Raw genomic sequence first — 15,400 nt, forward strand, 5'->3', positions numbered from 1 at the left:
GGTTGATACAGGGGTAGATCTTCCATAATGTCCATCAGCCTCTGCAAGCTACCTTAAGCCTATGTGGTAAGTGAAAACAGCCTCAAAGTGGGTGCCCTGCTCCCCTCTTCCAACAACTGAAAAAAATTGTCATTTGATCTGTCATTTCCCCAAAAAGTTTTAGGGGCAATAAGAAATAGAAAATACATGATATACTCTGGACATCAGTCAGGGGAACTTCTCCTTGTCCTGCTTCTTTCCAGTAGTCCTTTAGTAAAACCAGGAGATTAGATGAAATCGCTGATTCTCTTCAGAGGCGTCATGCAAAATTGGGGGTGGGGATGTTACAATATTGGTGTCAAAATGATTAAAACGAACACATCGGTCTTGGGAGAAAGACAACAAAAAATGTTCTTTAGAAGTGAGGATGTCAAGATTTTGACTCACTTACTTTGGACACACATGAAAGATGGATCCTTAGAAAATGATATCGTATTTGGTCAAATAGAGGACCCGCTAAAAGGAAGAAACCATCTATGAGATGGGTTGGCACAATGGCCACACCATTGGGCTCAGACAAAACATCGAACATGACAGTGGCGCAGGAACAGGCAAGGCTTTGTTCTGTTTCAATGGAGTCACCATGAGTTGGGGTGACTTGATGGCACCCAACCACTACTAACATGTAACAGATATGGAAAGGGATGTTGTCACACCCAGGAATTGTCCTGTATCCTACACAACTTTCTAATATCCCCATGACACAAAGGTAGGTGAAAACCCTTGTTAGGATTAATGAGCCTAGAACCTAACTCTGTTTTACATCTAGAAAGCAATGTAGTTCTGTACCATTTCAATATATACTGGGAAGTCCTGTTGTGGTGCTGTAGGATAAACACTGGACTACTAACCATAAGGCTGGCAGTTCAAATCGACCAGCTGCTCTTTGGAAACTCTATACAGGTTGCTATGAGTCAGAACTGACTCGACGGCAGTGACCAACAGCAATATATACTGGACTTGCTAATCTAGCATTCTATCCTAATATCCACCTATACTTCCACTCTCACATTTTAATTTCTGCTTGTACAGAATGGCTTCTGATATTCTTCTTTTAAATCTGAATTATTCATTTTAAGTATTATAGGCACCTGGCAACTTCAATATGTCCTCTAGGCTAGTTCCTACTTGGGAATTTACATACTGAAATACTATATATTATAAATCATTTTACTTTCTTTTTCACTTATAGGTAGGACATTTTTTAAATTGTTTGAGCATGTAAGTTATATATTCTATGGATTTTCCTTGAGGGTAGTACAGGGGTGTCACAGAATACTGTTTAAAATAAAATGTGCTCCTAGGTCTGAAAGGATGGAAACCACTGGAGAAATTCTCTGATGTCTCTGTGCCCTCTAGAATTCCATGACTCACGATTTATGCACAGTACCATTCTCTACCTCTGAAGGGGAGGGGAAAAGTAGAATATTTTACTTGTTGTACAGTCTACACTGCACTTAACAGTAAATGCTGATGGTCATGTGAGTGTTGGCCTGTCCCCTAACAAGTAGCTGTATAATATTTGACTAACCTAAGGAAATTATCAACAAATAATGGAAGCTGAGGGAGTCATATCCGTAACTAATACCAATTTCTTATGGAGTAAACAAGATACACGCAGGTCATCTAAAGTATGCTGATTTTCAATGATCAATCAAGATTTTTTAAAAATCAAGATTTTTAAAAATCAATTAAAAAAAAAAAAAATCTTGCCATGGAGTCAACTCCAACTCGTGGCAACCCCTTGTATGTCAGAGTAGAACCTCCATAGGGTTTTTCAATGGCTGATATTCCATTGAAGTAAATCAACAGGGCTTTCTTCTGAGGTAGCTCAGTGTAGACTTGAACCCTCTAACCTTCTGGTTAGTATCTGAGCATATAAACGATTTGCACCATGCAGAGACTTCCTGTGATTATTACTATCCTGTTAATATTTCTCTGAGCATTGTGACCAGTTTACTTTACCTTCTCAGGGCTCTACGTTCTTTTACCTCCTTGAGGTTCTACATCCTGTTCCTCTTGAAAGACTCTCATAATTTGTTTTGCTATCCAAGGAGCTAAATGAACCTGTTTTTCAAGAGAGGAAGAACTTTTGATGGAGCTGAAATGGCAAGTCAAATACAGACAGCTGAAATAACTTGTGTTTGGTTATTGTATATTTCTTAAACAAAATAATCACCGTCTGGGAGTTGTGGGCAAGTCTTCAGTGCTTGAGCAAACTAAGTCATTTGTTTTGTTTTGCTGCTGATGCTGATGCCACTGCTGCTTCAAAAAAAAAAAAAAAGTCATTGCAAAAGATACAAAAAGCAATGCATGTATTAAAGAATGAATAATATACTTTTTTTTTTTTCAAAAATAATCTATGTATATAGCCCCTTGCTATGGTGCTGTAGGATCAACACTGGACTATGAACACAAGGTCGGCTGTTCAAACCCACCAGCCTCTCCTCAGAAACCCTATACAGGATCGCTATGAGTCAGGACTGACTTGACAGCACTTAACAACAACAATCTATGGATCGATCGATCAGTTGGTCAATAGACAGATTGGTATAAGCTTTTGTCTTTTAATCAAATTAAATTTCTATTTTTACTCACCCTACTTCCACTTGATGGCATAGTACTTAATTGTCTCAGTCCCAAGTGAAATCTGTCAATTCCAGCGATCTTTTTTAACCCTCCTGTGTTTAACACGTAGTTCCTTTTAGGGTTAGCCTTGCTCCTTATCCTGCAGAGTAGAGTGCTAGTAAGACAGTGCTTTCCAGGCCTCCTCTATCATTACCTACTCTGAGATGGTCTGTGTTAAAGATGCTGGCATCCCCATCAGATCTCCCAGTGCACACTGACATGCATCCCTCAGCTATGGTCGCAAGAGACCACTATGGGTCTTTCCTGATCTCAGTGATTCATTCAAGTCACTCTTTACCATCAAAAGAGAACCATCTGACTGTTTCCCATTGGAGTCAGAGAGAGTTCAGATGAAGGTAAACACAGACCATCTGCTCAAGTGCTGAATGCAGCCATCTCTGCTCTGATGGGTTGTGGCGGCTCAAGGATGCTTCTGTGGGAATAGGTACTTTTCAAGGCAAAAGGACCCCCAATAGTGGCATTCTCCTACTTCTCTCTTAAAGGGAAAGGAGTTCCTTCATTGCCTGCCACTGCCCAGGACTTGACCCAAAGCGTTAAAAGATAAGCACAAAGCTTTCACACCAAGGTCTGTCTGGCTTTATCATGAAGTCTCTCTCCTTCCTCTTTCCCATATCCTTACCACCAAACTCCACAGGTACCTTTGCCAGATTGATTGACAAAAAAGGAAAACAAATTCTCTCATTTGCTATGTGTGATGTGGCAACTTCAGTTTTGTGTCAACTTGATTGGGCCAGGATTCCCAGTTGTTTAGCAGTTGATAGTTAACTCTATGATGATTGGCTACGAGCAGGCATAGTTAAATCTATGATGATTGGCTATAAGCAGCTTATGTATTGAAAGGATGTTTCCTTGGGGGGTGTGGCCTGCTCCCAATATAATGGACATGCAGAAAAGACTCACTCCCTTCCCCACTGGATCTGGATCTCAAATCTGAGTGGTCCTCCAACTCTGATTCTTTGAACCTGAGCCAGCAGCCTGCTCTATTGTTTGTTTGCATGCTGGACCTGCCTGCTGAGTGTGCCTGGAAAACCAGATGCCCACCACAGGGCCCTGCATGCCTGTTACTGTAGTCCCAGCTTGAGTGCTCCACACCCCCAGTTCTGCAGTGTGCCTGCCCAGGCCTTGGTTGCCCATCACCCCTGCTCCAGCACCAAGGTCCTGCTCTGTGCCCCAACTTGGGATTCCTGCCTTCTGGGCCTGCCCACTGATCTTGGTCTATCTGGCCTGCACTTGGGACTCTCCTATCTCTACAATCAGGAGCCATTTCTTTGATATAAATTTTTCTCTCTCTCTTTCTATCTATCTATCTATCTATCTATCTATCTATCTATCTATCTATCCACAGACCACTGGTTTTGCTTCCCTAGAAAACCCAACCTAAGTCACTGTGTTTTCTAACTCTTTCCTTGATGCCCATTCTATTTCCACTTAAGAATAGTGAAGTAAAATGAGCTCTCACAGATTGCTGATGGAAGTTTAGCTGGTACAGCTTTTGGCATTGTGCTTCATACGATCTAAGCAGTGGTTCTATTTCAGTAAGCCTAGCTTAAGAAAATAATCACAAAACTAAAAATGATTTTACACAAAAATGCTAAGCATCTCATTATTTATAATCACCTAAAATGAAAACTTTCTGGAAATAGGGAAATAGAAGTGGAAAATCACAGTGCTTTTCTGTGATTCAATAATGTACAACCATTTATAAAAACATTTAAAATAAAAAACATGAGACCATTTTTAAAAAATTGAATAAGGAGTTGATTGATATAGGGAAATATTTGTGGCAGAAAATTAAATTAAAAAACAAGTTTGAAGCATACATTAGATTTCAGAAAGTTGGTCTGAAAAAAGAAGAATATAAACAATCTCATTGATAATGTTTTATATTGATTATATTTTGCAATGAAAATATTTTTGATATCTTGGGCTAAAAATATATATTATTAAAATTACACTTGTTTCTCTTTGCTTTTTAAATGTGCCTCCTGGAAGATTTAAAAATGCATATATGGCATACCTAATAAAAACAAGGGAAATCCTGAAAGAGATGAATTAGCCCAAATGACCACAACTGTGGACTCATGAATACCAACAACAATCGTGAGGGGTCTCTAGGAGTTGGAGCCAACTCCATGATAACCAATAGGAATATAGTTCCACCAGATAGCTCTATTGCAAATCTGACACAAGCAAAAGATCAGAACACCATGGTACTCCAATAATTTTGTGCAATATTTTGCACAAAAAAATAATCCCCCCAACACAATGATGCTTTGAACAACTACTCTATTTCTTAAAGCATCATTTCTTCCTGTTCGCTGAGCACACACATTGAGGGCTTGTGCTAGATGCAAACCCCTCTTGATCTCTTTACCTGCACACTGTGACACCAGTTTTTTTTCTCCCCTCTGAGAGAAAGCCTCTGTTCTGCATTCATGGACCATGCAGCAGTGTCCAAAGGAGAGCTATGCCTCAGGATCAGTGGCCACCTGGATCCCTGTGAGTAGACAGAGCAGTAGTAAAGAGTTTTTGAATGCTAACATTAAATATCTTTAAATACTAGTAATATTCAGATAGCCTCTGAACAAAAACCAAGACACCATGCACACACCAGTTGCTTTTGCGCCAATTTCGACTGATGACGCCCCCATATGTGTCAGAGTAGAGCTGTGCTCCATCGGGTTCTCAGTGGCTAATTTTATATGAATACACCACCCAGACTTTCTTCAGAGGAGTTTCTGGGTGGACTCGAATCCCCAACCTTTTGGTTAGCAGCCAGGCATGATAATCGTTTGTACCGCCCCAGGATTCCTGAAAACCAGCACATGGTTATAAAACCTCCTTACATGATAATTGTGCATGTGAAACCTCTGGACTTTTGTTCAAAGCAAATCTGACGGATCCTTTTTAGAAGACAGCCCCACCCCTCCACCTGAGCTGAGGTCATTGGTAAGTGGCTCAGTCTGTCAGAGTCAACGGGCTGCTGCTGGGAGGGGAGATGCTGAGGGGAGAGAGATCTGGAAAGGTACTACTGGAGAGGCATTGACTCAAGTGTTTCTAGTCACCAGGACTTGGTCCCTGTCATTTGGACACATGAGTTGCAAGAACTGCAATAATTCACCCAGTGCTGTTAACTTGGATTTGGAGTAACTGATGTCTTGTTGCTGATGATTTTCTTAAATGGAATTGTGCACGTCAGCAAAGCACAGGAAATAAAACTTGCTCTGAGCCTGACATAGCAAACACACCCCGATGAAAATCTATCAATCCTAAAGACTGTCATCCACCAGCCAGCAAGCAATTTTGCTAACTCCATTTTTAAAGAGCGCGCATTTCTGCATTTCATCTATTCTAAGGGTTGCTGTTATTCATCAAAAGATGGTTTATAAATTATTTTGGCTTCTTTTCATAAATAAACGAGTCCGTTTAATTTACAATGAGAAAAGAGTTGCAACTGCACTATGGGAGCACATTAAATGTTTCAAAACTCTGCCTCTACTAAATGACAGCCTGGCAGTGTACAATTGTCCTCGAGTTTTCTCTAGAACTGTGCCTCTAACCAGATCAACATTGTTGTTGGTAATGGCATAGCAACCTCATGCACAATGAAATGCCAGACATTGTCCAGTTCTGTCACATCTCCACGCTCCCTTGTGGCTCCATAGGTTTGTCAATGATTGATTTTCAGAGGTGAATGACCAGGTCTTTCTTCCTAGTCCATTTCAGTTTGGAATTTCCGCTGAAACCTATTTAGCACCATAGCAACAGATATTGAACAGGAATCAAACCCTATCTCCTTCAGGGAGGAGAGAGAATTCTACCACTAAACTACCACTGCCCCAGTCCCCACTAACCAGAGTAACAAAGCATCTACCTGCTTTTCAAACTTTCACTTCTCAAGAGGTCTGCTGAACTTGACCAACACTGCAGTTAACTTGGTTTGTTGTTGTTGTATGCTGTTGAGTCAGTTCTGACTCATAGCAATCCTGTATAGGGTTTCCAAGAGCGGTGGGTGGGTTTGAACTGTTAACCTTGCAGTGCTTGTTCTACAGGCATCTCTTTTCATTGCATTTTCCTGCCTTCAGATCACCATTGTAATTCTACCCCAAATAGCAGCAATAAAGATCTTCCCTATCCTTATATCCCTTCCAGGGGTGGGGAACCTTTTTTCCTACCAAAATTTAAAACCTCATTTGCAGGCCATACAAAATTATCAATTTAAAAATTAGTCTGCTGATGTAAATTTAAAGGTAGACGTTTTGTAACAAAAGGAGGGGGAGTGGTTGATCTTGCAGTACTGGAGCGGAGGACCCTAGGACCATCAAAGGAGAAGAGTGGAGTGTGGGACCCTATCCAGAAAATCAGCCACACCAGAGATGGAGGCAGAGAGGATGCTATGGAGAGATGGAGTGGCTGGGGACTCTGGACTCAGGGAGGGAGAGGGGCTGTGTGCTGGCGGCTAGGGGGGCGGGCTTGCGGGGTGTACCCTTTGGTTGTTTGAATGGTTATATATTCCTGAGTGCTTCGGTGAACATCCAGAAACCACAAAAAAACAAAAAACAGAGGGAATGGAAGCAAATGCTGTTGAGTGATGATGCATGGAGGAGATTGTAATCATTGCAATGAAACGAAACACAATAGGATGAATGTAAAGCTGATGTTCTCCAGTGTAAACTATCACTCAATTCACAATAAAAACTTTAAAAAAATAATTAGTCTGCTATCTTTGATCAGCATTTAACTAACTCACTCTGAATGTGATGGCTGTAACTGTGGTTGCCTTGGCAGGGTCAAACCAAACGATTACACAGGCCTTTGTGAGGTGATGTGCAGAATCGCAAGGTCAGTTTGAACCACAAGGTCAGTAGTTCAAACTCAACAGCTGCTGCTTGGAAACCCTATACAGGGTCGCTATGAGTCAGACCCAACTCAACAGCACTTAACAACAACAACATACAGCTAGCAGGCTGGATATTTTCCACACCTGCATCTTCTACCTTTCACAAGTTTCCAGGCAACACTGGCATCTTGGTGGATTGTTTTTCTTATCTTGTGTCATCTGAACCTGAACTATGCAGTGAGAACCATGAGGGTCTTGCAGGCATTAGGAATGAAAAGAAAAGAGCCCATGTGTTTCCATGACAGAGAAATGATAAAAAGAGAAAGGGCCGTAGGCAGTTAAAACACCTACTCTTCAAGGCTGGTATGAATGTAATGTTCATTTCATTGTTCCAGAAACAGCTGGTTAAACTCTCTATTACTGTTGACTGAAAAGAGCTTTAAGAAGAAACCAGATCACCCATGATCTGGACAATCCTCAGTCAACAGGCAATTTCTTTGGGTTGACCTTTTGGCAACTGTGACTGTGTAAGCTTCAGTGTTACAAAGCCATCTTTCTCCAGATAGGAGGATTGTTCCTGATGCGTGCTATGTATACACAGGCAAGTCATTATAGCAACCCATTGCTGCTGGAGAGTCCAGAGCAAGAACTACATCTTGTCTAGAAGTGTTCATTTGGATTTCTCAGCATAGACTCTTGAAACTTCCTAGATTTCTAAGAAGCCTGTTCTATGCTTTAACTTGGAAATATCTTTCAAACTTTTTGTCCTTACAAAGCAATAAGTTTCTCTGCCTCGTCCCCTGCTTTTTCTATCTTGACAGCACACTACCCTCAGTTTTCATGAGGCTCCAAACCATCTCAATATTTGATGTCTACACGAGGACTCCAAGTTATTGATTGAATTGTGTTTTCCGAGAAGATATGTTGAAGTTTAACCCCTGCATTGATGGATATAACTTTGCTTAGGGAATTGGAGTTTTTCTTTGTAGATTATCTCAGTTACATTGATGAAGTTACACTGGAGTAGGTTGAGTTCTGATTCTAATACCTCCTGAATGGTGCTTTTTGAAAGAGAACAACAGACACGAGGGAAGGTCTGTCTACAAATGAGACAATAGCAAGAAATGCTCAGGGCTTTCCTGGTGCGGTGCTATAGGATCAGCACTAGATTGCAACCATGGGGTTGGCAGTTCAAACCCACCAGCTGTGCCTGGAAACCCTATACAGGGTCTCTATGAGTTGGAACATACTCGACCACACTCAACAACAACAACACAGAATCTGAAAGAGACCAGAAATGATCTTTCCCTGCAGTAGACAGAGCATTATCCAGTCAATGACCTAAATTTCAGATTCGCCTACAGAAATATGAGAAAATAAACTTGTGTTCATTGCTGTCACCCACGTCATGGTACTTTGTTATGATAGCCTTAGGGTACTAAGACACTCTGCCTTCTAATTTTCCACATTAAGATTTTCTTCTTCACAGACCACTCCCATGCAAATTCATTTTTGTTTATTTTTACATTGTTCTTATTCTTCCTTCCTCTGGGCATGGGGATTTAGCTCGACTTTTTTTTTGTTCCATTTGCTTGACTTAAACAGCATTTAATACCTGCCTCACCACCACCACCCTCCACAGTTTTGTTAATCCCTTTTCTACCACCTGCCCCTTATCTGTAGTCCATAAATAAATGCAAAAATCCACTCATGGAGTATTTCTAGCAGAAGCAAATAGCAAATCCTGTGCTGAAAGTTGCATACCATGGAAGTGAGGCTATTTAGTTCACACTCAAATCTTAATGTCAATTCGCCCTTTAGCCAAGATTCTATTATTAATCACTCATCATTTCAGAGTCTTTCTTCAATAATGAGCACCTGAGTACTAAGACCGTGGGACAGAGAGAAATAAGAATAATAATAAATGTTGTGAATCCTGCTTATTTTGGCCACTCAGAACATTAAAACCAAAAGTAAGCTTTATTTCATGAACTTTTAAAAAATTAAACTAATAAGCTTGAGTTTTAGACAAACCAAGAGTCCATGAACCAATGTGGTTAATTAGTCAACTACAGAGATATAACTTGGAATATTTTCTTAAATTTTAGTCCAACTTCCATTCAAGGTGCCAGGTTCATTTGAAAGCATGGAGTCAATGATCAGTTAATTTCCAACTCTGGTGTGGCATCCCATCCCCTCCAATGGACCATTGGCCTTGGTCCATGTTTGAGAATGTTTCCGTGGGAAGGGGCTGCAACTAAAAGTGATAACAGACCACTGGAAATAAAAGCATGCTCATAACCCCCAATTCACAACTTCCCTCCCCAAATATACCCACATGTGACTTACAGACTTTACCATTTATACTTTCCCCGTTTTCCAACTCAGCTAGAAAGTAAAGCGCTCCCTCCATTCAAAGTCTTGATCCTGGGCATAGACTAGGTAAGTAAACTACAAAAGTGCTATGGTCACACACTGTGTCAATGTCTATGTCTGTTTCTGTAAGAGATGTATTCCAGTTTAGAGCCAAAAAAAAAAATGTTATTGTGGCAGTCAAAAGGAGTGTAAATGCTTTACTACAATGCGACTTAGAGCTCTCATAGAAAACAGAGTACTATGAGAAGAGCTCAAGTTCACTGCCAACAGGAAAAACAAAATCTATTTCTTCTAATTAGTAATGCGAGTGGTCAGCACCCCGCTGCCTATAAAGGGATGCCAATCCTTGGAATGTGGTAAATATACAACAGTAACCTAAAAAGAATATCCTTGTTTTAGGAGAGAAGAAATAAGTGTCAAACATGTTAAAAAGTAGCAAACCTTGCAGAAGGTAATATGGAATTTCTGTGTATTAATATTGCAACTTTTCTATTATTTCAAATTATTTCATATTGAAAAAAGACAATCTTCATCCCTAGTGATATGACAAAGCCCTTGTGTGTCTAACATCTCAGGGACACAGTAAGGAGCCCTGATGGCACAGTGGGTTCAGTACTGGGTTGCTCACCAAAAAGTTGGCTGTTTGAGCCCGCCAGCAGCTCTCTCCTCAGGAGGAAGATGAGAAAGTCTGCATCAGTAAAGATTTACAGCCTCAGAAACATTGTGAAGCTGTGGTACTCTGTTTAGAATCTGCTATGAGTCAGAATCTACTCACAGCAGTGGAACTGGAGAAACAGTGTGAATGTCACTTCAAGAAACTCCAGGTGACAGCTTATCTCCTGTCCTATTATTTTATAATAGTCCTTGAATATGAAAACTCAATGTATTATATGTGATTAGTAGACACAAAGGTTAAGTGTCTGACAATTAACCAACAAGATGATGGTTCAGATCTACCCAGAAGCACCTTGGAAGTAAGGTCTGGTGATTTGCTTTTGAAAAGTAACAGCCATCGAACACACTATGGAGCATTCCTACTCTGCACATACAGGATGGTCATAAATCAGTTACTCACTGACAACGACAACAGCAACATCTGTGAGTTATCATCCAGATAAACAACCAGATGGGAATGATCATCGGGATTAGATAAGGAGAAGAAATTGACATGCACACACACGCACAGAAACTTCCATGCAATCAATTACTTGTCTCAACACTCTGAGACTTTTCTAAGATAATTGCATGTGCAATGAGAAGCTGCCTGTACATGTATTGGTTATGATCTTAGCATTAGGGATTTTTAAAGAACCCTCAAACCCCATAGATATTCAGGTCTTTTTGCTTCTTTTGGTTTCCTTCTCATGTGGCGCTGTGGGTTAATGCATTGGACTGTAAAGTCGATTTAAACCACAAAGTTGGTAGTTTAAGCTCACCAACCCTTCCCTCCTCAGAAACCCTATACAGGGTTTCTGTGGGTCAGAACCAACTCAACGGCTCTTAACAACAATAATGATAAAACAGAGTCCTAGTGTGCTGCTTTCAGAAATGCACTGGACTGCTAACCGCAAAGTCAGTGGTTCAAACTCACCATGCACTCCTCAGAAACCCTTTGTTGGGTCATCATGAGTGTGAATCTACTATATGGTACTTAACAACAACAACAAATGATAAAACATTGGAATAAAAGATCATTGGAGAATGTGCCTAACTGTAAGAGCCCCCATCGCAATAACTGCACATCCACAGCCTGGCTAAGTACCAAAGGCTTCATCAAGTGACTGTATACAAAACCAGAAAAGGCCCAGCTATGCTGCTATACTGAACATAATAACCAAATATCTTAGTGTTTTATGCTCAGACTCAGGTTCATTGCAGATCAATAGTAAGGCTCTGCTCACAGTAGTATTTCAGGGAACCAGATTAACAGAGCAGCCACCATCTTCAGCATTTGGCCACGATCCCAATGGGGAAGAAGTCTTTGGAAGGCGATCATGGTATTTTTGGTACTGCAGTCAAGACAGTCCCAACTCACTCATGGTAACCCCACATGTGTCAGAGGACAGCTGTGCCCCACAAGATTTTCAATGGCTGATTTTTTTTTTTTCCCCAAGGGATCTCCAGATAGACTCAAACCATCAACCTTTCCATGATCAGCCCAGCACTTAACCATTTGGCCAGCTGTGTATGAATCCCAAAATGACACCCATCAACTCCATTTACAATGCACTGACTGCAATAAGGCATAGCAGCCCATCTGGTCACAAAGGAGCTACCAACACCCATTTTCTTCTAATCAGTTCTGACACATGGTGACCCAATGTGTGTCATAGTAGAACTGTGTTCCATGGGGTTTTCAACCCTGCTTTTTTTTTTTTTAAGTAGATCATCAGACCTTTCTTCCAAGGTACATCTGGGTGGACTCAACTCTTCAGCCATTCAGTTAGCAGTCAAGTACATTAACTGTTTGTAGCACCAAGGACCCCATAATAGAGGTAGGAAGTGCAGTTTTATGAAGGACCTGGGACGTAAAGGGTCTCCCATCTAATAATGCTAATGACTACAAAACATGCTTTAAATCATTTCTCCTTGTCCCTACCCAATAACTCAGTCAGGAGCTCTGGTAGTGTAGTGGTTATGAATCAGGCTGTTAACCTCAAGGTCAGCAGTTCAAAATCACTAGTGGGAGAAAGATAAGGCTTTCTGCTCCCATAAAGATTTAAAGCCTTGGAAACCCTATACAAGGTCTCTATGAGTTAGAATCGACTCCATGGCACATAACCACCACCACCACCACCTTTTACTCCAGCTAACTGGAGCTCTGGTAGCATAGAGGTTACAAATTGGGCTGCTAATCTCATGGTCAGCAGTTCGAAACTACCAGCTGTTCTGTGGGAGAAAGATGAGGCTTTCTGCTCCTGTAAAGATTTACAGCCTCAGAAGCCTTGTACGGGGTGGCTGTGAGTCGGAAATGACTCCACAGCACATAACAACAATAACAGCCAGAGATACCTCATTCACTCCCACCCTTCAATTTTGGCAAGATTTTTCTTCAGTTTGCCAGCTAGCTGCTATCTTGCACAATTCACCTGCTCTGCCAGTATATGTCCCTTCCATCTGCAAGGTCTCTTTGCTTCAGCTACTCTTTCAGACAAGCACATATGGGCCCTGACTAGCAGACTTGGGTTCCAAATTATAGTGGTGGAGGCTATATGCCGTGGAGTCAGTTCAGACTTATAGCAACCCAATATAGAGTTTCTGAGTGTAAACATCTTGACAGAAGCAGAAAGCCTCATCTTTCTCCCACTCCCCAAATCCTAGTCAGACTGATTTTCTGATGTGTGGGTACAAATGGACTGAGCAGAACTCTTTGGTGCTCTGGGAGTCTTTATAGTCTGGGATTCTGTGATTCCAGGGCAGTGATTGGTTAGTGGAATTCTCACCTTCCTCAAGGAGCTCTGGTAGCATAGTGGTTACAAGTCAGGCTGCTAACCTCAAGGTCAGCAGTTCAAAACTACCAGATGTTCCATGAGAGAAAGATGAGCCTTTCTGCTCCTGTAAAGATTTGCAACTTTGGAAACCCTATATAAGGTCGCTAGGAGTCAGAACCGACTCCATGCTCCCTTCTACCACCACCACCACAAAGGAGCCCCAGATCTGATTTCCAGCTAATACGCCCCAAGCACAGCCTTTATCTGCTTGGGAGTGGAGGCTTGGGTGCTGTTAAACAGAACTCTAGTGGAAGGAACTGTAGAATAAACACTAGATGACTAACCATAAGTTCAGGAGTTCAAATCCATCAGCTGCTCCATGTGATCCTACATAAGGTTTCTATGAGTCAGAACCAACTTGGTGGTAATGTGTGTGGGGGTGGGGTGGGGTCGGTGGGTGGGTGTTTTTTTCCCAGACGGCCAGAAATTCAAGCTAAATTCAAAAGAGGACATGGATCTAGGGATATCATTGCTGATGTCAGATGGATCTTGACTGAAACAGAAAATAACAGAGATTTTTACTTATGCTTTATTGACTATACAAAGGCATCTGACTGTGCAGATTATAACAAACTATGGATAACACTGCAAAGGATGAGAATTCGAGAAAACTTAGTTGTGCTCATGAGGAACCTGTTATATAGACCAAGAAGTAGTTATTGAAACAGAACAAGGGGGTACTACATGGTTTGAAATCAGGAAAGATGTGTGCCTGGGTTATATACTTTCACCATACTTATTCAATATGTATGTTGAGCAAATAATCTGAGAAGCTGGGTTATATGAAGAAGAATGTGGCATCGGGAGTAGAGAAAGAATTATTAACCACTTGTGATATGCACCTTACTTTCTGAAAACAAAAAGGACTTTAAGTATTGGCTAATGAAGATCAAAGACTACAGACTTCAGTATGGGTTGTACCTCTATAAAAACAAAACCCAAATTCTTACAACTGGACCAATATATGGCATTATGATAAACAGAGAAAAGATTTAAGTTGTCAAAGACTTCATTGTGCTTGTTTCTAAGAAATGAATAGGCAGAAATCAAATGGTGTACTGCATTAGACAAATCTGAAGCAAAAGACCTCTGTAAAGTGTTCAACAACAAAGATGTCACTTTGAGGACTAAGGTGTGCTAGACCCAGTCATGATATTTTCGATTGCCTTGTATACATGTGAAAGTTGGACAATGAAAAAGGAAGACTGTATTTGATTCAATGCATTTGACTTATGGTATTGAAGAAAATGTTGAAAGTACTGTTGACTGCCAGAAGAACAAACTGGCCTGTCTGGGAGGAAGTACAACCATAGTGCTCCTTAAAAGGAAGGATGGAGAGACTTCATCTCTCACACTTTGGACATATTATCAGGAAAGACCAGTCCCTGGAGAAGGTCGTCATGCTTGTAGGTTAGAGGGTCAGCAAAGGAAGACCCCCCCAGTGGCAGCAACAGTGGGCTCAAACATTACAATTGTGAGGATGGTGCAGAACTGGGTAGTATTTCATTCTGTTGTGCACAGAGTCCCTATGCATTGAAAATGACTCATTGGCACCTAACAACAACAACAAAAGCATGGCTAACTAGGAAGAAAGTCCTGATGATCTACGACTGAAAATTAGCCGATAGACGCCATATGGATTGCAACATTAGATCTGCAACCAGTCATGGAGATGACTGCTTCATTCCATGGGGGCCGAATCAATGGCAACTAATGAAAAGGACAATTCTGTGATTCGGGGTTTATCAATCTGCTGGTAATCTTGCCCAAAGCATCCCATCATCAACCATAAGTCAGGGACAAACATAGCCAAACACAACAATAATGGAGTTGAAGGAATATTTGTTTCCAAACCCAATGAGAGTATTGTAGAGTCATATGACAAAGAGTGTTGTTGTTGTTGTTGTCAAGTGCCATCGAGTCGGAACCGACTCATAGCGACCCCATGCACAGCAGAACGAAACAATGTCCGATCCTGGGCCAACCTCACTACCGCTGCCACACT

General features: G+C 41.1%; 1 protein-coding gene across 1 annotated transcript in view; it reads right to left on the reverse strand.

The window, feature by feature from the left end:
* Positions 1 to 249: 249 nt before the first annotated feature.
* The window catches only part of LOC102816428 (60S ribosomal protein L32-like), a 58,150-nt gene continuing 42,999 nt past the window's right edge, over positions 250 to 15,400 (reverse strand). Inside the window, exons 2-3 of the mRNA XM_006837690.1 lie at positions 2,031 to 2,106; positions 250 to 365 (exon numbers count right to left, since the gene is read on the reverse strand). Of these exons, the coding sequence (XP_006837753.1) occupies positions 250 to 365; positions 2,031 to 2,106 (192 nt within the window). The remainder of the gene's footprint in view (positions 366 to 2,030; positions 2,107 to 15,400) is intronic.

The sequence above is a fragment of the Chrysochloris asiatica genome, unplaced genomic scaffold (genome assembly GCF_000296735.1).
Source record: "Chrysochloris asiatica unplaced genomic scaffold, ChrAsi1.0 scaffold00022, whole genome shotgun sequence".
Taxonomy (NCBI): Eukaryota; Metazoa; Chordata; class Mammalia; order Afrosoricida; family Chrysochloridae; genus Chrysochloris; species Chrysochloris asiatica.